The sequence below is a fragment of the Telmatherina bonti genome (assembly GCF_933228915.1).
Source record: "Telmatherina bonti genome assembly, chromosome: 23".
Classification (NCBI taxonomy): Eukaryota; Metazoa; Chordata; class Actinopteri; order Atheriniformes; family Telmatherinidae; genus Telmatherina; species Telmatherina bonti.
This window is the reverse complement of record NC_136632.1, coordinates 11,274,886-11,302,108: the sequence shown is the minus strand read 5'-3', so window position 1 is coordinate 11,302,108 and position 27,223 is coordinate 11,274,886. Positions and strand designations below refer to the sequence as shown.

Below are 27,223 nucleotides of genomic sequence, written 5' to 3'. Positions count from 1 at the left end.
CACACACACACACACACACACACACACACACACACACACACACACACACACACACACACACACACACACACACACACACACACACGTTCACTGCCTCATAGTTCACACAAAACACACTTACTACCATTAACCTACATGTGGTACACATGGTGGCTGGAGGAAAAATATACACCAGAATAGATCAATAAATAGGTGAGTGGGAGGTTTCTTTTCCAAGAAGAGTTGGGACAGCTTGTGCTAAGCTCCTGTTTGACTTGATATGAAACTTTTAAACACTTTTTGTACATTTTAAATTTTTGTCATCAAATGCTTCACATAGTACTTTTAAACCACATCTCCTTAAAGAAAAACAGGATTTTCAGGAGGGTGGCCATAATGAAATGCCTTTATTTGAAAAAGATTGACCCTCATGTTGGTCTTAACTTTTGATTTGAGAGTCTCTGGTGGGCACAGCTTCATTAACTGGTCACAAAGTGCCATTCCCAAAGACTTGTGTTAAAGCCTGTGTAACATGGCTCATTTTCTGGCAGCGAATAATCTCTCCGCAGTGGTTTGGTGTGGTCAAAGTCAATGCATTTATCTGATCAAGCAACTCTGAACATAAAATATGCTAGACCTACAACATCTAAAAATTAATTAATATCACAAATGGTCATTAATCCTTTAGGGCTCCAAATAAATAACACTAGGGGACACACAAGGGGCCGATTAAAAATCAAAGATAATTAAAGACATTGCTCTTAGACTCTGCGTGGTATCAAACCCCCACTCACTGTGAGAGGACCACAACGAGGTCGATGCACCATTTGCTCTGCTGGTGCAACAAAATAGTGGCTTTACAGCACCAGGTGGCAATTCAGAACTAGGTCAAATGGGAAAAAAAAGTTCACAGTCGATAAAACAATAAACATTTTAGATATTTTAAAAAAAAAAAAGGAAATTAATTAAAACTCACTTAAATAGTTACTACTTAATTTTCACAATTAGAAAGTTGTGACTTACAAATAAGCAAATATATAAATGAAAATGTTTAGTTTGCAATCATTCTAACAAATCCTGACACATACAGAAATACAAACATGCCTTCCAATGCTATCTACACTCGGATTAAGATGATTACTGTACTAATGGACAACGTAATTAACTTAAAATAAGCTTATTTAGCACAAGTGTCTGTAGTTTACATACTTATTTAGGCAACTGCATGACAAGCGTTTTAAACAAAAGTGTGTTTTGTTCTTTTTGTTTTCCACAAACCAAACAGAGCTACACTTCTGTTCTGAAAGTTTCTAGAAAAAAATGACAAAAAACACAAAACAAAAGAGAGTTATAACTAAAAAGGGAGGGCAGCTACTGCTCCTTATGATCAATCAACTTGCAATGACAGATCTACTATTCTTAGAAGCTAAGTTTAGCTGCTCTCCTGTCTGGCATACTGTCAAAAGCCTGACTTCATTATACATTACTTTTTTTTTTTTTTTTTTTTTTTTTTTTTTACAGAGCTGCCGTTCCCGTGAAAAATACAGTGTTGTGCAACAGCCATGTCTAGCATGAGTGGAAAGTTGGAGAACATTCTTTGCATATTTATTTATATCTTTTTATAAGACCTTACACGTTTCACAGTTGGTTTAAGATGAAACAAAATAACAAAAACTTTAAATAAATTATGAAGTAATCGGGTGGGTTGCTGTTTGTTTTGCATTTTGTGTTACACTCAATTTTCCTTAACGTCAAATGATCCACACATCTATGAGGGTACACAGACATGACCAGGTACATATGAACAAAAATGAGATGATTTGGCTATTTCTGCTTACAAGCAAGTTTCTTTAAAGCACTGTAAAGAAACCTTAAAACAAAACTTGCGCTTACAACAAATTTCTTCCAAAGTCCCAAAAACTTATGAAAACAGTAAGTCCATGAGAATAAAAATCTGAGTAAACTGAATTAAATTGGGGAACAAAATAAATAAAAAAAAGATTATTCTCCATTTAAAAACAAATATTTCGTAATCCTGTCAGGGATTTCCTGAAAGTACTTTTGTTCATTTTAAGTCATATTTAAGAAAAACTGGTTGTCAGCCCAGCCCAAATATTTTTATGAGCAGTCATAACAAGGCAATACTGGATTAGCAGATAGACCATATACTGCTAGATATGAAACATTAGGTTGACAAAAATTGTGTGACATTATTCTTTACTGTCTACATAAACAGATATTTGTTTAACTACATTTTCTTTATTGGGCTATGAAAAATAAATACATAATTGTCACCAGTTCGTTCTTTGTGAATGTGTACCAACAGCTGTCAAGTTTGGCAGATGCCTGCTGATGATGAGTTATGGCTAACAAACAACTTTTGGGAGTCCTGTCCTCATTGTATATCATCATTATCTGGCATAGCATGATGATAGCTTGAATAAACTGTTCAACACATTGAGAAATCATTATTGTAATCTGTCTCAATGTTGTGGACACGACAAACAACACATGTCGTAAATCTAGTCTCCAAGTACCTTAAAAACAAACTTACGTTTTCCAAACATATTCAGCAACTTCTCTTTTCGATACTATATCCCTTTGTTTGAAAGCTTAGAAAAAAAATCGATAAATATTGCATTGCAGGGAGATTTAATAATAGCAAATAATTCAATAGTTTCAACTCGGAAGGAGTCCCCGGTAGTCAACAGAACACTGACGAGCAAGACAAAGAAAAGCAAAACTCCAGACAGTCTTCTTGTTGACAGGGGCAACTCTTCCACTTCTAACACAAGACACCTGCAAAAGTGTGTCTTTAAATGTATATTATGCCGGTATATGGGGTATATTTTAATATGTGACCTTGTTTGTGAAAAACAAGAAGAAGCATACTGCAGTCCAACACGAAGGAAAGGATGATGGTTTGTTTACACCGAGCTAGCGAACTGGCTAGTCCGCTAACAAGAGCTGCCACGTCCGAAAACAGCCAGAAAACTCTTCAGCGCGGCTTTTGTGCACCTTGACAGCTTCCCTCAACAAGCTGCCTGCCTTTAAACATGACACTTATCACCATAAAATGTAAACCAATGCCTTGAAAAGAGAAAGAAAGCTGTGGTTTGTCGCTGGCTAGCAGATTATGCTCCTCTTGTTTTGACAGCTAGAATTAGCTGGATAGCGAAGCTGCTAGCTGGCATGTTACACTCCGAGAGGCGCTAACGTCAAGCTGGGAAAGTACTGGGTTTATTTAAACTGCTCGAAACAATACAGAACAACAGCACCAACAATTAAGAGCAAAAATGTAAGTTATGTTATTCACCTGGTCCGGAAGTCTGAGGAAGAATCAGTGTTCTGGATAACGAGTTGTAGTTGACAGAGAGTTGTGGACACAACCAGCTCCTCTCCACTCTGAACGGTGACTGACGGTGTCGCTGCTGGACTAGACTGGTCCGGGGGGATGACGCCACTCTCATGAGACGCAGGTAACCAATCAGATGGCTCGACAAATAAAAATTGACCAATTACTGACAAGCAGGAACAGACGGAGAGATTCCATTCACCAAGTAATGTTTTTGTAGTTTTTGCAAAAAACGCATTCGTTGCGAAATTATTATCAGTAATTAGTACATAATATGCTGGATCATTAAGTATGGAGTGAGTTGTATCGCCGCGCATTAAACGGACCATTAAACAGTATCTGTGACTGTTTTTTTATGTAGAAAATTGTTAGACAAAGAGCTGCTCAGATATACAGTTGTGCTCATATGTATTCATACCCTTTCATTAAAGAAAAGGCTGAATTTACAACAGTCATTCAAATAACTGGAGACTTAAAAAAGGAACAATAAGTAAACATTTGCAAAAATATAATTTAGTAATATAAGACACTGTTTTTTCATTTAACTGAGTTGAAGAAAGAAAAAACAAACAAACAAAAGTCTGACTGAGAGGAACAGAAAACACCTGACTGTAGCGGAAACATTAAACGATTGTTCAACAAAATATTAGTTTATGAGTGATGTAATATGTAGTAAATTATCTTATTTGTTTGCCTTTTAAAAAAATATTTCTATTGAACCAGAATTAGAAAATAATTAAATGATTTTCATAAAAATTTCATTTATTATTTCTTTAGTCAATTTCAGCTTATTTTACAGACAGCTGTTTTTTCCTTCTTTAATGAAAGGGTATGAATAAATATGAGCCCAACTGTACACACATAATCAGCAGCTAGCAGTTATTTTATTTGATGATCAGTCTCTGGAGTAATGTGGTTAAAAAAAAGGGGATTATTTAATCTCAAATGCCCTTTTCAGGTGCTGAAATTAACGTTTTCTTTTGGAGGCTTATTTTGTGTCAATTTTTTAATTACTGTAAATATGAGAAAAAAAATTTTTTTCTTGTGGCAGTATTCATTGTAATTTTTGTAAATTCTTCATTCATGTAATGTGCAATTTCAAGCACCTCTTGAAGTTGCACATTGTAGGACAGTTTGGCTACACCTCCATGTGTGCATGGGAGTGTGTGTTGCGGTATGACTATAGTCTGAATTGCACCACCATATTATCATTGGCCTTCTGTCCTCTCTTTTCTTCTTAGCTTTTAAATCACACATACACATGAAGTGTTTCATGACAGAACCCACATAAAAACACACCTATTTAAGTCCACACCCAAATAGGCAACAATTATGGTTGGTTAATTGCATAATTGTGCTAATGTGACAGATTTATTGTGTTGCTAAGCTCTGGCAACTGGGTGTATTGCTAAACTCAACACAAGACTGGTTAATCAGGTCGGCTGTACCACCATGAAACCCTTTAAACATTTTTTTCAACAGATGCTTTATTGTTTGCAGGAAAGCATTTTTCTTACAGAAGAGAAGGACAAACTAATCCGTCCTACTTTGCTGTTGGAATTATCATGTCACTGATAGGCAGTGTATGATGTTTCATAGGACCATTTTTCTATTTTCTTTAAATTAATGCATCTCATACAGCATTATGTAAATGTCTATAGCTGCTTATGTAAGTATACTTTGGGAAAAAATGTCATTTAATTGCCAAATAAAGAGGTTTAAAGTATTATTATTTTCTTTTCCTTCTCTAAAAGCAGTCCACAAAACCGAAAAATAATATTCCCAAACGTTAAGAAGGATTATGTTTTGTATTGGCCAGTTAGTTCAACTGGGTGGCTGATATGGAGTTCACTTTTATCTATTCTTTTTGACACAGTCCACAGCTGAAGTAATTGATTAATTTTTAACAGCACAACGTGACTGACATGTCTTAAAGACAGGGCATGGAACATGTGCACTGTACAGGGTTACACTGATTTACTATAATTTTGATATTTGTTGATGTTGAAGTTTAACATAAAACTTTGCTGTTGGTTAACAATAATATTTTAGAGTAGATTATATAGCATAACAGAGTATAATACTGAGTAGATGGTCAAATTATGGTCCTATTTCGCAGATTGACTAACATTTGACGAACATTTCTGATCTCAGAAAGCAATCATCATCATTGTCATTTGTAAGAACATTTCTGGATCCATGTAATCAAACTAAATCACACTGTTAAAAAAAAAACTTATAAAATGAGTTTCTTATGCTTCAGATATGGAAATGTAGAAAAATAAGTGTATTTTCATTGTGGTTAAATTCCTAATTTATGAAATGTCCTTCTAAACAGAAATAGCTGTATAATCTAATGACACCTTCAGCTCCGTAACCCACCAATGGACCCTTAGTGGTGGCATAACCAGTTTATTTGCATAACATTTCTTACTGCACTATGTTCATATCACTAATCCAGCATTTAAAGTTTCTTTGTTGCTTTATTTGTGCACACTTGTAAATCCCTTGTAGCTGCTGCTGTAATAGCAGGAATAACACAACAAACTTAGCTGCCTCATCAGTACAACTATTATTAAACTTGCCTGTAGTTAATGATGTTTTAAAGATTTAATCAGGATTAATCAGAATTTAATATTTTCTCAGAGCAGAGCGCAGTTCTCTGCTGCATCAAGTTAATCTTTAATGAGCTCAGGTTTAGATGAGGTGCTGCACTTCTGGACCTTGATAATAAATGATCACTTTAATCTATAGTCAAATTCTGTCTCAATGTTTGACATTAGTTTTCAGTAGATATGTGCGATATTATCGGCCGATATTGACCTTATAATAGAATATCAGAATATTAGTATTGGCTTTTACTTTTTTAATGGAACGTTGACATAACATGCACACATATTATACGTCAAACTCTTCAGATACGTCTTCTCTAACTCAAAATGACCAAATATAACAGATGTCATGTATAGTTTTCCAGGTATTTTTGTTTGTTTGGCACACCTCGCTCCAAAAATATCAGTGTCAGTTCATATTGGTGCCAGAAATTAGGAGTTGGGCAAAATCAGTATATCCAATTTTGGTAAAATCTGATATACAGCCGTGTCCCAGTCTTGTCCCATGCTAACAGAAAAGCAATGCTGAAATTGTTTGTCTTTTTGTCCAATGTGACTGAGCACTGAATTTTACCTATCTTGTTTCAGAGAAACAAAACTTCTGTAGGACTCTTAATATCCAGCTCAAGTAACTGACCAGCTGCTCAGCTGCTACAAAACATTTGTTAAAGCTTGTTAGTGCCTTAAAACCAGCTGATGTTTCTTTTTTAAAAATGTAAGACATAAGAAAACTTTTATGATTTGATTTGTTGTCTTTGTGCACTTTAATAAAAATGTAATGGTTTAGTTTGCAAATTGCATATCATCTGAGCTCAAAAATAAGGTTATAATTTTACATTGGCCGGTGCTCATATTGAGTTATGTGTATTACAGACACCGTGTGGTTAAGATCCTGGTAAAGTATGTAGGATCAACAAGTCACAACAGACCACGCCTGAGATTTATGACAATTTTTAAAAAAAATTTTGTTTAACTTTAACAGTGAATTCATTTCTTTATTGTTACTGTAGGGCGATTTTGTTAACATGCACATCAAATCATGTGACTTTCAAAGCTGAATATGAAAAATGAGGTTCAGAATCAAACTAATGAGGACATAAAGTAAGGCATCTACTATGTAAATGGTGTGGAAACTCCTGCAACATATGAACTGCATAATAAAAACAGCCTTACATGATGATTAAATATGAAAAAAATTGTCTACATGTCACTTTTTCCCTTCATTTTTTCATTTTGTTAATTTTTAACAAACATTAGTTAAAAAGTCCTGCATAAGACGGCTACATAACACCAGCTGTCTGCAGTTCTGAGAAACCTTCATGAAACCTGGAGCAACACATTGGTTAATTTCTCATGTCACTGTTTGATTTTAATCAACTATATAAAGTGGCTTAATGCAACATCAATTTATGCTAATTAGAGATAAATTCTTCTAGCTTTAGTTGCAGACATGCAGACACAGATGGTAACTCTCTGTCTGCAACTCTATAAGCTAAAGTAAAACTATTTTTAGCTTGTTGAATCTATAGATATAATGAGGGACGGGTCAATAAACAGAACAGGTTGAGAAGACATCAGCTAAGATGGAAAAAAAAAAAAGCAGCATTGACGTGGCAACTGACCTTCCAACTCAGAGTGCGTTTACAACATCTGGAGTGCCATCCTGAAAAGATAAGACATTCAGAGCACTCAGCGATCCATTCTGCTTGGAGAGAGCCTATGGATGGATGAGCTCATAGATAAAGTGGCTGAGCATTTGTGTTTGAGTTGTTCTTTGAGATCTGTGTGTGTACGACAACTTTAAAAAGACAGCGGCGCTGACTCAGAAGGAGACTTCAATTGTGCAGTATGTCCCAGGTGGAAAGAAAAAAAAGACATTCTTTACTTCAGCTAATCCAGATCAGTGTGTTTTGCTCAAGGATGTCTTAACTACAACAGCTGTTGGGTAATCTACAAACCCTAACACGTGCAAGATCCCATTGTCCATTTTGCTCCTGGTATTATGAGATGAAATATGGCGCAAAAGTCCCATATTCCATACATGCAAAACATATTTGCTTCGTCTTGATTCTTCAAACATGCTTCTGCTTTATTCAGCAGCTTCTCAGTGTCAAAGCTGAGTGTGGAAATCAGCACAAAGAAAAGGAAGAAAATAGGAGCATTTTCACCAGTCAAACTACAAGTAAACTACACGTCAAAATGGTATTTGAAGTGTTAAAGAAACAGAAATACTACTATTAACCAAAGAGATGGAAAAAGGACAACTCATTCTTTCAGACTGTGCCAGATATGACACAAAATGCTAATATGTAAAATAAAATACCTTTAAGTTCAGGATAAGATGTGAATAAAAAAATCTTGCAACTTCTTTAAAGACTACAATAAATAATAATTAGTTAAATCAGGGTTTTAATGTGATTAAAAAACTCTCTGTTAATTGATTTTCTCATCCCTTTTCGAGAAATCCACCCTGTAGCATCACAGCCGCAGATGAGGGTCACATGAGGAGGATTACACAGACCATCAGGTTAACACTTTCACTGGTCTAATCCTCATTAAATACAAACAAAAACAGATTCTACACTGATGTAGATCAATCAGAACGAATGTACTGATGGTTGTCTTTCTAGTTAAAATCAACATTTTGTCTGTAATGGAAGGAAACGGCAGACGTGTGCAGTCTTCTATCAGGTGTGGTGGATTACTCGGTTATAGTGCTGTAGGTCGGTCATGCCACTCTGGTCAGTTGTCTAATCCAATTACCTGTGAGCAGCTGAAAGTAATGGGATTGTTGGTTAGGTTAGGCTGCTGACCTGATTAGTCGTGACTGCGTACTTGACATTCAGCACTAAAAGTTGTAAGAGGCTGATGAACATCGCTGCTGAAGCATTTTATGTAGTTATAGAGACCCCTTGACATCGGTCTGATGAAGCCATCATACAGCCACTGGGGAATCCAGCAGAATAAGATTTCTGATCAGTAAAGAGCGCTTTGAAAAGAAGCGTAGAGGCGGACAAGCTGTTCGGCCATCTGTCGGGATCAAAGGTCTCTGGAGGGTGCAAGAAAAGCAGCAGAAATCAAAGCAGGAATAGACATAAAATGAGGAAAAATCAGCAAATCTGACCAAAAAATCTTTAGAAATGAGCCACAGTTGGATAATCTGAACATAATAAAAGTGTAAAGTTGTTGAACAACAGCAAAAGGTTCACGTGTTGACAAAGAAAATGCTAGCAATTTTATTTATTAATTAGCAGCAGGAACTTCTGCAACAGTGACATCTAAATGTTTTCTGTAGCTGTGAAGATGCACGTTGCACCTGTCTGCTGGTGCAGTTGTTGCTGCCACTCTTCCACTGCTACGTCTATGTTTCCATGCTTCTTCAGGTCTGCAGGACCTATTCAGCAGGTTTGCAGATCAGTTTTAAAACAGAGAATATTTGTATTTTAATTAGTCCACTGCAGGTTATCTCTTACAGACTATAGCTTATTTATTAGTATTTTAAACATTAGACTTTATAAAAAGTCTCTTTGCAGCATAGAGTCCATTTGCTTTTTCCCTGTTTATCAATACAAGAAGTCTTGTGTCCTGCATTACTTGCTGTTGCCATTAAGCCACTGCAGAATTATTTTCCTAAACAACCTTCCCGTGACAAAAAACCTGTTTGTAGCGGTCATGATGGCCCGGATCAGACGTTTCCTCAAATAACTGGAGCAGACAAAACAAGTCGTTTTCATAGACTAGTTTATCAAAAGAATACACAATAATATGCATGTTTAAAACATAGAGAACAAGAGAATTAAACACAGTAATAAAATATACTTTCTTTTTTTTAAATCTATTTCTTAAAAGGAGAACGTTATATATTGCAGTCCTTCATGCGTTCATGTTTCCACGGCATGACCAGTCCTCTTCTGCACACTTTGTCCTCTGAATGTTTGCCTGGAACTCCATCTAACAATCTACAGCCATCGCAAATTAGCAAACATGTCACGGCGGAATATCAACATGCTAAAGTGCTGGAAAACTGCCAAGTCGGCACAACAAGGCTCTTTCCTGACTTAACAAGTTGAGTAGCAGGAGAGGATGGAGAGGTCCACTCACACTGAACGTGTCTCTTCTTGCGGCTTCATTAAGGCAGATCCAGCTCATCAATCTCACTAATGGAGGTTTAGTTCGCCTCACTGTTAGCGTAGCTGCTAGTTTAAACAGCCGCGGTGTAAAGCAGCAACCAGCAGGCCTCATTAACCTGCACACAGGTACTCTTGTAAGGCCACAGGTGCAGGAGTGTGTGTTGTGTCCCCCTTTTATTTAAAACTTTTATTTCACACAGTTACTGCAGTTTTAAGCAGACAATTCCAGCTGATGTTCCCGTCAGCCGCCTCCTGAGGATCGCTGTAAAATAAACATTCAAATTCCGCCTTTTTTCACTTTTCTGTTTCTTTTTTTCACCTTGATTCCTCCTTTTTTTCTTTTTCTTATTCATGCACTTCAAGTCCATCTTTTCTTCATTTTGGGAATGTTAGCACAGCTGCTGCATGCATGCTATCGCAACAGAGGAGCCAAATTGCTCCAAAAGGACTGCAATGAGTTCAACTGCCTTTAAATAAGAATCAGAGCTGTATGTTTATTTATCTTTTAATTATATTTATTTCATTTCTTCATCTCACACAAGTTATGAGTCCCTGTTTAAAGGATCCAGTTAGTTCACCTTCCTTGATGTTCTTTGTTTTTCCAGATTTCTTTCCTCCGTTTTTCCTTCAGGGTTGTGATCAGGACGTTATTCATAATCTTTTTGTTATCTAACTTCTCTGTCCATCCGCCAGTCACCTTTCACACTAACACTAGTGTCATGTAGCCATTTTTCTTCTTTTGAAAACAAAGAAATAATGTAGGAGAATTGTGCTTGTACGTCACATCCTGAACAAAACCCTGAACAATCACCTTCATCCTCCAACGTCACCTTCTCCCTCTCTGATGCAGCCGTCCACCTCCATCACCGCGCACCAGCGTGCTATTTGCACACAAACTGGTCCACGAGCGACGTGCAACGTTTGCACTTGACATAGCAGCACCAGTGGAACTTGCAGTGGCAACGCTCGTGCTTGTAGGTCTTAAACTGGTCGTATCCACGTCCGCAGCACATCAGCTCGCAGCCGTCCATACCCTCCGAGGTTTTGTTGCAGAGGCGACCCTGCGTACCCAGAGAGCCTGTGGTCTCATTGCGCAGGCAGTAGTCTGGGCTGGGGTCGATGTACACCATGTCCTCAGGGGTTGGGGTGTTGAAGCGCTTATCTACAAGCTCCAGCTTTCCCTGGTGGCGCAAGAAGAAAATGAGTTTGAGCAACTTTTAAGACCAATCTTTCACTGTATTTCTGCTCTGTGTCAAATCAGTACCTTGCGTCCAATCCGCATGGCTGCAGCGCTGTCGTATTTCTCTTTGAGGAACTCTCCAACTTGTCTGAAATCAGCCAGCTGAAGCCAGCAGGTTTTCAGGCTGCAGGAGCCTGATACTCCATGACACTTACAGGCCACATTGGCAAGCTTGTAGACCGCCTGGTGGAATGACAAAAGCACACAGAGATGTTTATGGAACTTTTTCTTTCTCTTTAAATCATATCTTCTCTAATTAGTATCTTATTCACATAAAACAACACAAAAAACATGATCTGGCCGAGTCCACCTCACCTCTGCACGAGCAGAATCTTGGTTAATGGATTTCATTTTTGCTGTGACAATGCTACCATCTAGTGGTGAAAACGTGGAACCACTACTTTTAAACGCCAACTTTCATCCAAAAACCTATTTCTGATACCCGAGTAAAGTTCTTATTTTTAAGAAAGAAAATAATTAAATTCATTTCAATAGTTTATGCTGTGTTATAGTTTGTACTGCTTTAATTTTTGAGGCATTAAAACATTCTTTTTATGGCTAATCTGAGGACACCCCATTGCTGTCCAAATGAACTGACAATGATCTTCATGGTGTTATGTTTGTGCTGCGAAAATGCTTTAGTTTTTGAGATAAGAAGATTATTTCAATATATTCATTTTAAATTGATTTGGATGGCAATGGGGGACTACATACCCTCAGACTGAGACTGTTTTCATAATTTTTTCTTGAGTAGGGGAAAAACTTCACACAGGTATTGTGCCTGATGGGTTTCTTTTTTTAAAAAAAACAAAAAAAAACAAACAAACATTAAATTTGTATACATTCATGAAAATATGTGATGGATTGTAGCAATTTGATATGTTTCTACTGCTGAAGAATTAAACACCATTTTACATCTAATCCACATGCGACCATGTTCAACTGACCTAAAGGAGATCTTCCAAAATTAGCTTGATCGTGTAACAAACGGGTATAAATTTTTCTGTCATCACTGTGATCTAATATGCAGTGAAATAAACAAATCGCTCTTCCATGTTCTTATCTATGAGTCAGCAATAAGAAGCTACTCCTAATCAAAAAGAGTGGGACGATCCTACAACTCCTTTATAAGAGAACACGAGTCTTCCAGAGAGCTATAACTTTGCCATTTATTCATTTCAATAAAGAGAAGTTACACTGTTAAGGATAGCAAGCTAGACATTTTAATAAAAGATTCAGAAAATCCAGACAAACGTATGCAGCTGCAATGAAGACTGATTGCATGACCTAATACAAACATCATTAAAAAGTCAAGTGTTACAAAGGAAAATCTGCCTGCAAACAAATTTTTTAATGCATATCGTGTTTCTGTGTTGGTAAAAAAGACAAATTCTTATGTGATAGGATGAGAACTACGCATTGTGCAGAGACTTCACTGAGCTTGAGCTAAAGTCGACGCTTTCATCATGTTCATCCTCTGTTCTTGGCAATGTATTAAGTATTGAACAATGTCCATAGCTTTCATTTTCCCTGCTCAGGAGCCTGGAAATGCTTAACAAACCAGGATGTCACTGCCTCATGCCTCCAAGTTGTGCACACATCTCAATGATCCAGTTGCACAGAAACCCATCTATTCATGCTTCAACTATAACTTATAATCAATTAGTCATTTATGCAGAATAATATAGACAAGTTACATCTACACATGCAGCCATCTAGATTAAGCATTTTTAAAAGAGGTTTTGTTTAATTTAACAAGAAAGTTTCATACCACATTCTGCATGTGTTAGCATGTGTTAGCATGTGCTAGCATGCAGAATGCATTGAGCCCTTGCGTTAAAGAGGTATTAATGGAGTCTAAAACTACACATATTTGTGTGTAAAACTGCTTAATGTTCATATCAACAATAACTTTTAGTCTTATGAGTTCACAATAACTCTTAATCCCTAATTAAAAATAAAAATTAGAAACTTCCTGCAACCCAATAAAGTTTCTAAGTTGCAGCATTCTGCAGCATTGCACAATTATTCCGCGAAATACTCCCAACATTAGGGAGCGTTTTAAACATATGGCTTCGCTACAAGAAGCAGAACAGGAAATAGAAGACTTATGGCCCCTGGAGCAGTAAACCCTTTGGCTTCAACAGGTCACTTAAACAGCATTTAATAAACAAGTCACGTAAAACACCCCCCATCCAAAACACACATGAATTATGTACTGTCACTAATCGAGCATTGTGTAGTGTTTTGTGTGCGCACCAATGTCACTCACATATATTCTTGACTTACTGAATCAATTACCTCTCATTCCTGATTTCCCCTGACTCGCCCTCACGCAAATGAAACCCATCACTCCGACTCCTTGCATTGCCTGATCTCAATTACCTTGTCACCTCTGTTAACCCCTCCGACCCCCACCTCCCACCCCCTGCTCTCTGTCCTATACTTTACTACCCAGCAGGCATAGCACTCGGCACCCTCCAATCCTGCCATCCGACCCCGCTGACCCCTTCAGACAGACCAGGAGACAATGAAATTTACTGGGAGAGCAAAATGATGCTTTTTATGGTTGGTGGTTGAGTTTTTTTTTATAATACTTGACCTTCACTTAGATAATTATCTCTCATATGAGTCGTATGGAAGCAGTGTTACATACCGGTAACCCCACGCTGTCAGAGCATGCATGTGTGTGTGTGTGTGTGTGTCCAGCATCACATGGAGCTATTTGGTCAGACATGCCTGCTGGGCATAGTGACACTGGACCTGACAAACACACACGTTCAGTCATCCGTGGTGGTGATACGGTCTCTGTGTCAGGCACAATAGGTTTTGCTCAGACAGGGTTAGGAGTCAGGAGATGTGTGTGTCGATAAGTGTGTATGTGTCGAGGTAGTAAAAAACGGAACAGAGGAGAAATGAAGATCATCGGCCCTCCTTTGTGGCGGGATAAGCAGTGACTGAGGAGTAATGCTAATGAGGAAGGATCGCTTTATTTTTTTAATATAATTTTGTGACGGTGAGGCAACTAAAATTGCTGTTTGTGTTTCCTCCTGCTTTGTTTTGGGTTTTAAAATGATCTTTTACTCACAAAACTTAGCCTGGATGTTTTTGAAACATTTAGCACTAAATATGACATGTTGTGACTCTGACACTTAAATGAATGAAACCGGAGCAATATACTAAGTAAAAAAAAACCTCAAATATTAATAATTAAATGTCTTTCTTCAAAGAACAGTGTTTAGTTTTTAGTGGCATCTAAGAGATGATGTTTTACACAATCTCCCAGTGTGGTACTGGAACACCACCCAGGATGAGAAGAAGCAGCGTGTTGTCAAGACTGCAGAGAGGGTCTCTGACCTCCCTCCCATGGACACCATCTTCAAACAGTGCAGCTGGAGAAAAGCACAGAGCATTCTCATGGGCACACACCACCCAGCCCATACTCTGCTCCAGTGGGTGGACAAGCTACTGGTCAGGCTACAACCTGGGACGCCGCAGGCCTGACAGCATCAGCACTTACAGGGTCCGCTCCCACAACAGCATTAACTCTGTGTGCATATTTCTGTTTTTATTACTGTTTGTATTTAATTAGTGTGATTTTATTGCCTTATTTCTAATGTGTAGTTTATTTAAAACCTTTATTTAGTTTACACTATGCATACTGGACCTTGTCTTCAGTATGATCTGTATCTGTTCGTTACTTGACCCAGGGACACACAAATCCAACGTGCCTGTTTTTAACTTGCATAAATGCTTTTCTATTCTATTCTATTCTATTCTATTCTGAACGGAAAATGGCCAAACTGCTCATAAAGTTCCTGTATTATACATGTTTTACACCATGCCAGGATACAGAGTGAGTAGCGGTGGCTGTGTGTGGCCGTGTGACTCACTGCTCCACCTGGTTCTGATTTCCCACCAGTGAAACTGTTTGTCAGTTGTTTTGGTCTGAGATTTAATAGATCAACTGGAAACAGCCCAGGACTAACTAATGGAAAGTGTTGCAGAGTACCACAAACCTGAAATACCTGTAAAATGGGTTCAAACAGATTCAAAGAAACAGATTAAAACTATTTAGTCACAATATGAATTATAACATCCAACAGCTGCAGCAATAAAAGACCTTATCGGTTCCTCAGTAGAGCGCTGGAGCATCTCTAGCTGCTTACATAAAGACCCCATGAGTCCTGTACAAAGACAAAATTAAAGTCCAGCTCCGTTCTTAGTTTTGACTCAAGTCTCTTTTCCGCAGCGAGTCTTATATGAATCCCCTCCCTCTTGATCAACTTATTGATCCTTTTCTTGTCATCAACAGAGACGCTACCAGCAAAGTACAGCAGAAAAAACGTAAACTAAACAAAATGGTTTAATAAAAGATGTTTAAAAGCCCCTTCAATAAAACATCAGCGTTCACTTTCCAGTTTACTGTCTAAATGGACACTAAACCATTTATACGGCCCAACAAACTGTGTGCGCGCACGGACTGATTATTTTGGGGACAATATAAAGTACCTGACACCCAATCTGGAGATTTTTGTCTCAATATGAAAGCAAGAATAATTTAACCAAAATGTCACAGAAAACATAATAAGCCAGAAACAAAAAACAGAATATGTTATTCTGCTCTGAGAACGCCTCCCCTCTCCACTTGCCTGGCCTGTAAACGGCTTATAAAGTATGTAATTCTCTGTTAGAGGTTGGTTGTTTTCTTATATTTAGATGAGACCAAGGTAGGTCATCCTCTGTTGGATATGATGAGAAAATTCCAGTCAAACCACAAGAATCTGGAGAACCTCTCCAGTCAGGGTTTGTCTGGCATGTTGTAGAAAAACGAAGCTGCAACATGATGAGCTGCAACGTTGACGACCGTCATCTTTCAGATAAATCCGCCTCCTCATACAAACATGAGTAGGAATACTAAACTTCCTCTTTCTCAGTAGACACACCCTCCTTACAGCACGTGTGTGTGCTTTAATGTGTGAGAGTTGGACGACTGTGACGGAGGTCCGTCTCTCACCCCTGCGTCTCTGTCTCCAGCGTACACACAACCGACCACGTTGTCCGCCATTCACACACATGCAGTGAAGCTGCACACACACACACACACACAGCGGCACGCCCATGTCACCTCCACAAAAGCCCTGCGGTTCGCCTCGTTCAGCCAAGCGAGACAAATCCCGCTTAGGACAAACCAGCGTGTCCTCTGAAGAAAGACAGAAAGAGAGGGGGGGGGGGGGGGGGGGGGGGTAAAGAGGAGAAAAACTGTCTACCTCTTCTCCTTTTCATCTCCCTCTTCTCCTCTCTTCCGTTTCAGTGGACAGGCGACAATGAAAGCGAGGGATCAAACGGGAGACAGGAGGAAAAGTCATTCTAAAAGGAGTGTGTATGTTACAGGAGTGTGTGAGTGTGTTCATACAAAGCTGCAGCAGTAGATCTTTCCCTCATACACTCCCGTACAGCCCCAACGGGACCCTCAGCAGAAACACAACCTCTCCAGACCCTCACCTTTGACCTCTGACTCGCACATGCACGCACAATCCCAGGCTCACTGTCTTTCACACAAATCAAACAGCGTGCACACACACACACACACACACACACACACACACACACACACACACACACACACACACACACACACACACACACGGAGAGTCTGTCTTGTTAACAGCTTAAACAAAGCTGCTCTAACTGAAGATAAGCACAATCTCCAGGTCCAGTGTGCACCAAAGCAGCCAAACGGGCCTTTTATGAGTTAAGTGTGTGTATGTGTGTGTGGTGTCCAGTCATTGATGATTTCAAATTGTTGTACGGCAACCAGAGTGGGACAAAATTACTATAGTTTGACTAATCAAACTTGCCGTACAGTCGAGTGTGTTAGCTCCACTGTGCTGGAGGATTTATGTGCGTCTCTTTACGTCGGTGTGTGTTTTGTGTGTTGCTGCAGTGGTATGTGCCTTGACCCAGTGACCCAGCCAGGCTCCAAGGGCGTTAGCGGTTATACCATTTGTATCCTCCCAATAAATAACCTACACACACACACTCTCAGAAATACTGCCAGGTCAGTCAATCTGAGGCCACCTCGACTTTCACACACATTCCTGACAGACATATAGATATAGTATGGGGTTAAAATGAGGAAACACACACATTTCCCACACTCAAGTTTTGTTTTTCGAGCTGAATTTTAGCTTTATATTAATCTTTTAATAAAACAAAACCAAACAAACAAAAAAACAGCAGAAAAAAAAAGAGAAAGAGAGAGAGAGAGTGTGTGTGTTTTGGTCTTACTTGTCTCCCGGCTTCGTTGTTGTGCAGGTTCATCTGGGTTTGGGCGTGCTCGCGCGACCCGCGGTGGTAATTCTTCTCCCTCTCCCTGGCGTCGACGAACTCCCGGGCAAATCTGTAGCCGTAATGCACGTTGTCGCCACAGCCGCCCCACAGCCAATCCCGCGGCAGGTCGCGAGGCCGCGCGGCACGGCTGCAACCGCAGGTGGAGAGCTCGCCCTCGCGGCATGCCCGGCTGATGGCATTGACCACGCCGGCAGCACTGATGGCGTATGTAAACGCTGTTTCCCTGGAGCCTGATGTGAAAGATGGAAAACACAAGAATCTTTTCTTAAATTCTCCAAATATCCTGCATTTGAAGCAGGTTTTTGGTGTGTGTGTGTGTGTGTGTGTGTGTGTTTGTGACTTTGCTGACAGGGAACATGGAAACTGCACAGCTTCAACCTCCTCACACACACAGCTAACAGCCCCACACCCCACTTCGCCTAACAATGGACAATAGATGTGATTTAAGTCTCTAAACTCCACACCTGGTTACACTCAACTACTTTAAATAAGTGGTCCATGATACAAGTGCAGCATTTAATGATGTAAACATATCAGTCTCTCCAGTGTATCAGTTCCCCCCCTCACAGCTTTTCACCTCGGGGTATATACCTATCCAAGCCCTAGCAGGTCAACGTTTATGTTAAAGGGTCACTTTAGCCCCATCACGAAGCATATTTCACTCACTTCTGGAGGCATTCAGATGTTTTGGAAATCAGTTTCGGTTTGATGCGGACCAGATTTGTCGTAGATTTCTTGTATCTCTGTTTCAAAACATGTCCTAATACACAACACACTTTCTTTCAGACTGAGACTTCTGCTAAATTTAAGCAGTAAATTTACTAAACCATCTAATTTGAGCAGGGAGGTTAGTGTTAAAAGGTGTTTTTTTGTGTGTCATGTGGTGAACTGAGTCTACAAATAGATCAGTGAATCAGTAGTAAGATGTAGTAGTAGTAGTAATGTTGGACATACCTCAACATGACATCAGGCATCATTGTTATTGTTAGTGATGCATTTAGGTGTCGCTGTAATTAAGAGTGCTGACTAAATGTCTTTGACAGACTTTATCTAACAACTATTTTCATCAAGGATTATTTTATTTAATCAAAATCTACATCCTAAAGTTACACCATCACAATTAACTTGCTAATTGAATCACTGGTAACTTTATCCACCTGTTCAGTTGCTTATTACCAAAAACGGCTAATCAGCCAATCACATGGCAGCAACTCAGTGCATTTGGGCATGCAGACATGAGTGTTGACTTGAGTTCAGACAAAGCAATGAGAATGGGAAATAAAGGGGATTCACATGGCTCGATCTACTGGAATTCTCACACACAACCATCTCTTGGGTTTTACAGAGAATGATCTAAACAAGAGAAAATATCCAGTTAGTCGCAGCTGTCTGGACTGAAATGCCTTGTTGATTAGGTCTGAGGAGGATGGGCAGACTGGTTTGTGATAGAGAGGCACTGGTTGCAACCAAGATATGCAGAATATCTAAACACACAACACTCTTGTCAGCTAATAGCAGGAAAGTGAGACTATATTTCATACAAGCAAACCAAAACTTAAGGATAAAAGATCAGAAAGACTTTCTGATTGGATGAGTCTCCATTTCAGCTGCAACATTCAGACGGTAGAGTCTGAATTTGGCTCCATCCTGCCTTGGATCAAGTTCAGAGTGATGGTGTTGCAATGGTGTGGGATGTTTTCTCAGCACACTTTGGGACCCTGTAGAAGCAACCAAGCATGTCTATTCTTTTATGACAGCAGAGTAGTATCTTCGAATGCAGGGGTGGGGTACCCTGGTCCTCGAGGACTGGAATTCTCTAGGTTTTCCATGAATCCCTGGTCCAGCACACCTAATTCAAATCAAGTGAATCGAACAGCTTATCAAGATCTGCGTTTTATTCATTTGAGTCTGTTGTGTTGTAACAAGGAAACATTGAAAACTGTCAGGATGAGGGCCAAGGTTCCCCACCCCTCTTCTGATGGCTACTTCCAGCGAGATAACGCACCATGACTCAAAGCTCAGATCATCTCCGACTGCTTTCCTGTACACGACGATGAGTTCACTGCCACCAGATCTCAATCCGACAGAGCAGGTTTTGGATGTGGCGGAACGGGAGATTCTCATCGTGAAAGTCCAGCCAACAAATCTGCAGCAACGGTGTGATGCCGTAATGTTATATGAACCAAAATGTTTTCAACATCTTGTTGAATTTCTGACGTCAAGAATAAAGTCAGACCTGAAAGCAGAAGGGAATACTTTCCTTTCAACTTTTAACATTTATCTATGATGTCCTCCACTGTTTGATTTCTTGCTTGTGTTGTTCTCACTCTCAAATGTAAGTTGCTTTGGATGAAATAGTCTCATAAATTACTGTAGAATGGAAAATAACAGGAAAACAACAACATCGATTTCACCTGAACAGAAATCATTTTAAGTCAGCCTATGTTATGATATTGCTTCACTAATTCCACAAGCAGAAATCTTAATGATCAAGCTATATAAATGCAGTGAAGTGAAAAAAGTTTAGTATTTTCATCTTAAGAACAAGCATCCAAAATTTGCCCTTTAGTCCAGAAGGTAAATTCCACCAGCGCTGATCGCCACTGTGCAGGTGGTGATTTAACAACACTAATTACCTGCCATCAGCCCACAATGGTGGTTTATAAAACCAACGTAGAAACTAAATACAGTTTGCTTCAAATAAACAACAGAAAAAAACTCACTTTAAGATGTTAATTACCCGGCTGTTGTTGCTCTTTGAAGCTGCCTGCACACTCACTATTTCACAGACCGAGTCCATATTAATGATTTCTACACAATAAGGAATACACAACACAGCCTGTGTGTGTGTGTGTGTGTGTGTTAATACACAACGCATGTCAGAGCACAGAAAGGACAGAGACAGGCCTGACAGGTGGGATGTTAAGTGCTCTGAAACTTAGTTATTTGCGTGTGAACAGCAAACAGCTTCATGCTCTATCCTGTTTGAAGCTGCTTTAACAGCATTTTATCTGTTTCAGTGCAGAGATGAACATATTTAAAGTCAAGTGAAAGTGATAAATCCTCTATTAATATATTTTATAGTCTTTTATTGACTTCTAATGTTACAATATCCCATTAACTTTTATGTAATTGCAGTTTTTTACTACTTTATGACGTTTCTGCTGCGATATAATCATAAATCTGTAATGCTTATTATCATTTCCTTGCAGGTTCGCGTGGATCTACTACACTTGTCCTTAAAGTGACTTTTTTTCCCTCACATAAATACCCCACAGTGTGCCTAAATAACACGAGTCAGTTTTACTATAAACGGGAATCAACACCAGCCAGACAGACGGGCAGGTATTCATGCAAAACCGAGGCGTGTGAGCCTTTTCATTCAGTTTCCCTCGTCAGCTTTATGGGCCTGCGGAGCCTCGACTTCAAATAGCGGCTCCGGATCTGCCGGCTCGCTGTCAGCTCATCAGCGCATTTCAAAAGACAGAGCCGCGGGACAATGGGCCGGCTAACACCTCCATATAAACCTGGAGATACAGCCGGCTGTCAATAGCAGGACAGGCAGCGAGCACGGAGACAGAAAGAAGCGCAAACACCTCGTCCGACCGCCTGCAGCGGATTTCACACCTCCTTGCTGATGAGACGTTTCCCACATCGCCTGCTGGGAATTACAGGCGGAGGCTACTGATGTCACAACATATTTACTATGATACTGGAATTACGTAACATTTCCCCCCTTCTATTTTGTGTTCTCTACCTGCTTTGCTGGTTTTGTAATGCGTCTTTCGCCTGCATTTTGGGTTGAAAGCAAATATAACAAAGTTGTACTGCGCTTGCGCAGAGTGGGAAACGGGTCACTTGGCGAAACAGCCTCCCCGGTAAACTTCCAGCAATATCTGCAATAGTCCACCATTGGTTTTGAAAAATGCACTCAGTTACCTGAGGCTCACATAAAAGCATTAAAAATATTCGAAAAATATGCAAAAAAACAACAACAAAAAAACAAAACAAAAAAAAAAACAACAAAAGAAACCTACCACATACAAAATATAGACGTATTGTCTTTAATAAGGACATAACCTATATATTACTCTGCTAAAGAACACTTAAATGTACTTAGTGCTTGGTTCACATATCAACTATTGCAGCTTACATTGCATAAATTCATAGCTACAGCGGTACAACATACTTTAAAGTTGCACTGTGTAACATTTTTACCAAAAAAAATATGGTTTCTGGCTTGTTTTGGTGGCAAAGTAATTTATTCTGTACATTCCTGTAGCTATTGTTACTCAGCAGCTTCGTGTGGCTGAAAAACTGCACTTTGGGTGTTAGCTTGAGACCACACATTTTAGTTGAGTCTAGCTCTACATACTGAACCACACACACTAGCATCTAGATACACACTAACCATTTTAAACACAGCCCGGGATGATTAAAAAAAAGGCTAGAGGACATTAATACAGGAAAAGAGGAGTAAGATATAAGACAGAAGTCAACATGGTCTTTTAATTGCTGGGGAGGGCTTATAGTACAGGTGGGGTGTAAGATATAACCAGAATTAGCTGTTCTTAGGGGACATGTTGCTGAGAAATCTGCCAAAGCGCCACAGCGCTTCTGTAATGTCTTTGGGACTGTGCAGGAGAGCATGAGGTAAGATCTCAGACTATTACTTTCCCACAACAAGAATAAAACAGTTATTTTGTGTGTTAACATACCTATTATGTTCTATTCCCATTATCTAAGTCCGTATTTTAATACCTTTCCAAAGTAAAAAGATTTTACATCTGTCCATTAAAAGTGATTAATTAAAGGTGTCACCTTGACGTCAGTCTTAACCAATGTGAGATTTTAGCAGGTGTTATCCAACATGTACAACACATTTATTCCTTTAAAAAGGTGTCTACAGAGGAGGAACAATCTGTGCTGTTAAAAGTTAGATCTGTGTGAAAAAATGATAATCAAAGTAAGAAGAGAGCTGGTCTGTTTTGAATAATTCTGCAACGGCATGCGTGAAACAGCCTCCAGACCATGTTTTGTGTTACTACTAAGCATTTTGTGTTTGAACATCTAACACATGGCCACATGATGCTTGCACATAAATCAATGCATTTATATGTTATACGACAGCATATTTTTAAAAATATGCTAAAAGCAATTAAATAATCTCATGATTTACCCGTTTGCACTCATTCAGGAATACACTCACCAATCTGCATGACCCGTCCAAACACAGACGTGTTGTCCACGGTGCTGCAGTTCCACCTCCTCTGTCTGAACTGATACTGGCATTCCTTGATGCCGGTCTTTGCTCCGTCGCCGATGTAAGTCATGTGATCCTGGTACAGCTGGCACAGCTTCCTCTGGCCCTGCAGGAGAGAAGGCGAAAGATTAGCAGAGATTTGTAGGTTACTACTTTGAGACTTTGGTGGTCCCTGCAGGTAGAGTCCCTCTTTATTTAACCATCTCCCTCACTCTCAGCACTTAAAAAGCAGACTGTTTTTTTTTTGTTTTTTTTCACAGCAACTTACCGGTGAAAGACCAGACAGCTGACTGCAGAGAGGCTGCGCTCCGATTATGTACATTTCAGGCCGCTGGATTGGGGTCAGACCTAGAGACCTGAAAGACAGAGGTCATATCATGATGCATTTTAAACTGTAAAAAGGTGACGCTCGGAGACAATGAGCCATGAAGAGACAGAGGATCTGTGATCTAAGGTCAGCTCACCAGAGGGCAAAACTCAGACACACATTTTATTGGGACAAGTGGCCTATAAAATGCAGATAAATAGACTCCTGTGGTGAACATCTCTGCAGCCGCTATTTTTATGGTTCCTTTCCTTTACTTTCTAGAACATCCCAAAGCATCCTTAACCCTCTATGTTGGAAATGTGAGAATATGATATGAATTAATTCTGATTCTGTTGACCGGGGGAACTTCAGCAGCATCATTCCACATACCTGTACACACTCTGTCTCCACTGGTCCTCAACAAAATTGCACACAGTGGTTTTTAAGTCAAAAACAAGTGTGTCTAATTGAAGGCTCTGTAGGCACAGCAGCAGCCCGCCATGCAATGCCATTTGGGGCTCAGCCAGGGTAAATATTGTGACAGGGCCTTCACATTTGTTCTATTCACCCCATCACACCACAGAAACATCACCATGAAAAACTAACCCCCAAAACACACACACACACACACACACAGTCAGATGCAGGAGACAAAAAAAAAAAAAACAACAAAAAAAACAAAAAAACATGAAGTTGCAGTTTAAAATGAACTATTTGCCTTCTTTTGTGCATGAAAAACAAAGTTGCATAGCTTAGAAGATGACTGAGATCTACATGGAAAATGTGCGCAAAAACAGCAACATTATAATGAAAAGAAGATTTAAAAAAAAAAAAAAAAAGGTTTTCTTGCGTTACTCTCTTTACAACCACCAAATGGAGGGTCATAATTCATCACATCTCTGAGCTTATCGGGCAAAGGTCCAACTCTAAAGATCAATGGGAACTCACCACCATGAGTTTGCGTCCACCACTACAAGCTGGGAGCTGCAGGCGAGGAAAGCAGCCGCCAGCAGCAGATGTCGGATGGCACCGGTCCTTCTTCTCGGGACAGGCCTGTTGTCCATGACTGTCTTCTGCGTCACCGTCACACCGTCAGTGCTGGAGAAAGTGCTCTGCTGTCGAGACATGGGCAACAACATCAAGACGCGTCCTGATGTCCACTTTATTTTCTCTTATTTAGATTCAGCCTCCCAGTCAGCCTTCTTCTCTCTCCAGGGGAAGAAATATCTAAAAGCAAACTGAACGCACTAAATAAGGAAAAAGTCCAGTCCTCTGATGTGGCTATCCATCAGAGACCACAAAAACATGCTCCAAAAAAGTACAAAAAAATCAAGTTCACTTAAAATTCCGCCCAAAACTCGTGCGTAAATGTGTAAATTTAGGATTTTACGCAAAGCGCAATTTCCCCATCTTCTCCTCTTTTAAGGCTGCTTCCTAAAACAAGACCAAGACGTGAAGATGTAATCCAGCTGTTAGATTAACGAAGAGATTAAAACACTAATTAAACAACAAGGCGGCTGTTCCTTCCTCCCCTCCTCACGGCCACTCTCCCACTACAACTATCTCACCCATTCTCTCTTCACTTCACACTCCTCCTCTTCCTCGCACCCTACTTCATCTCGTAACCGCCTCCCTGGCCGTTGCGCACGAGTCTCTGTGCGCACAACCTGACTGCAAACACCTGTGTTGGATATGAAACACTCGCAAGGATTAGAAATAAGCGTGAATCTATGTTTACTTTATTGGACATTGCTCCATAAGCACACAACTCAAATAAAAACGAATAATCACATCTTTCTACACAAGAATCGTGCCAATAAAAATGGGAAGAATGAGTGGAACATTTTGCAAAACCTCAATCAACCTTTAAAATAAAAGTTCACGTGGGTCAGATTCCTTTCATTAGCTGAAGTGAATGATTTGTTTGAATAAAAGGTGAGTGCTTAGAAATCGCCTAATCCTCCCCCCTCTCTTTGGTGTGCGAAAATAAAAGGCAACCACTCACATATTTAGGCACAGGCATGCAAACACGCACACACACACAGATACACGCACGAGCACGGCGGCTCGGGAGTTCTGAACGAGTCCTGCAGTGAAGAAAAGGCGTGTTGAAGCGAGCTCTCCTCAATTCATAACCCGGTCTGAAAGCTGCAGCCGGGTCTGTGGGCGGTGAACCTACAGAGCAGCGCTTTGATCTGACTCAGTGCCTCTCCAAAGACTGCGTCCATAACCAAAGGTGTGCAGAACAAAAAAAAAAACATAAAGAGGGGGACTTGGATGGGGAACCTCTGAAATGCACAAAAAAAAAAAAAAAAAAAAACTGATGAAAAACTCCCATAAAGCTCTGAATGTAGCCCATTTCCACGCGCTGCCTTGGTCCAATGTTGATCCGCGAATACTTACTTTATATAACTAAATTTAAAAGGTAAATTGGGATTTGCCACAGTGGTACTGATGGGGGGTGGGATGCCCAGTAACAACAGTTTGCCAATTTATTTCTAACTTCTTTGTGACTGAACTTAAACTTCATATGCCCATGTGTAAGTGAACACAGCATGTAGTGTATTTTTTTAAATGTTATTTTAATTTTCTGCATCAACACCAAGTTATTGACCATAATACAGCATTAATCATCTCACTTATACTTGTGTGAAAATATATGCCCCTTTACAGTTCATGAAGACAATGTATATGTCATTAAATCACTAGATTAGATTAGGAATAGATAGATAGACATATAGATATACATATAGATAGATAGATAGATAGCTTTAGAACTCTGCAAAATAATGGAAAATCAACAAATAATTAAAATAGAAATAAAATTAAAATAAGGTGGAGTGAAATAAAGTAACTGTGGTTAACTCTGTCCATATCAGTAGTGTGTCCCCCATCCCCCCAGGCCCCACACCCCTCCCCAGTGTGCTGTTAAACAGTGTGACAACAATACACATTTAAACAGCCGGTGATGCTGGTAAAACTTGTCAGAAGTTAAAAGTTATCAAAGGAACTATAAGTGTTTGCACAACACCGATTAAAGCCTATAATGTAGGACTTTCCTCATTAAACAGTTACTGATAAAAACTATCATGAACTATTTGCTTTTACAAAACTGCCTTTTACTTTTTATATTAGATGGTCAGTTGAAGACACATTTTTCGCCCCTCACAGATGGCTAATTCAGCATCCATCTTGCATCCTACCTGTCCAGCCAGCAAAAGACCGTCTTATGATGACTCTTTTTTTGTCCCTTTCTCGCTTCAAATTTTCTTGCATTTCTTTGCTGAATCAGTGATGCTGCGTATTCAAAAGAGCCAGTTCCCTACCGAGCAGGGAAACTCTGCTGCAACGTCACGTCGTGTCTGGATGTAAAAGTTGTATAGTGTGGTTTCTGAGCCTCTGGACGCTGCTGGGTAGCAGCGCCTCTAGAAATATATGATATATGTCACCGTGTCATTGAATAAGTCTGGGACATGGAGTTTTAAGGTCAGAAAGTTACGTAAAACGTCTTTAAGTTGTAATATTCAGTTTGATGTTTTTACTTCTAAGATCTCCCTGACATGTGCGACCTTTTCTCCAGTTGGTGTCTCTTCATGGCCCCCCATCAAATGACCTTCTGGATCTGTCCCTGCTGTGAGCTGATAAAGATAACACGGGAATATATTTAGATTTCTTTTTCTTTTTAAAGAACTACACGCACACACAAGAGTTTATTTGCTTTAATGTTAAAAACATCTTATTCAGAGCTGAAAATCACTTTATTGCTCATGATGAAACACCGGCTTCAGAAAATAACTGACTGACATTAGAAGTAGCTTAAACAGTCTGTTGCCTGCAAATAGATCTCACACTTTGTTTCTTGTAACTGATTTTGAGTAAAGAATTTAGATAAAAACAAAAGAGACAAAACTCTGGAAGCACAATAAAAAAGATCAAACTTCAGCTTGTAATCTCCTCTCTGGTATCTCTGTAGGATGTGTGTG

At 39.5% G+C, this 27,223-nt stretch overlaps 2 protein-coding genes across 2 annotated transcripts in view; both read right to left on the bottom strand.

Annotated features, from left to right (window-relative positions):
- Positions 1 to 3,402, bottom strand: part of adipor2 (adiponectin receptor 2) — a 32,192-nt gene extending 28,790 nt beyond the window's left edge. The window contains exon 1 of the mRNA XM_079262830.1: positions 3,296 to 3,402. The gene's annotated coding sequence lies outside the window, so the exon portion shown is untranslated. The remainder of the gene's footprint in view (positions 1 to 3,295) is intronic.
- A 7,555-nt stretch (positions 3,403 to 10,957) lies between these two features.
- Positions 10,958 to 24,367, bottom strand: wnt5b (wingless-type MMTV integration site family, member 5b; the record flags this gene model as incomplete). The annotated part of the gene is made up of 6 exons (XM_079262957.1): positions 10,958 to 11,257; positions 11,341 to 11,499; positions 17,608 to 17,900; positions 22,880 to 23,039; positions 23,202 to 23,289; positions 24,189 to 24,367. 6 exons carry the CDS (start codon positions 24,365 to 24,367, stop codon positions 10,958 to 10,960), a joined length of 1,179 nt encoding a protein of 392 aa, XP_079119083.1.
- Positions 24,368 to 27,223: the final 2,856 nt, after the last annotated feature.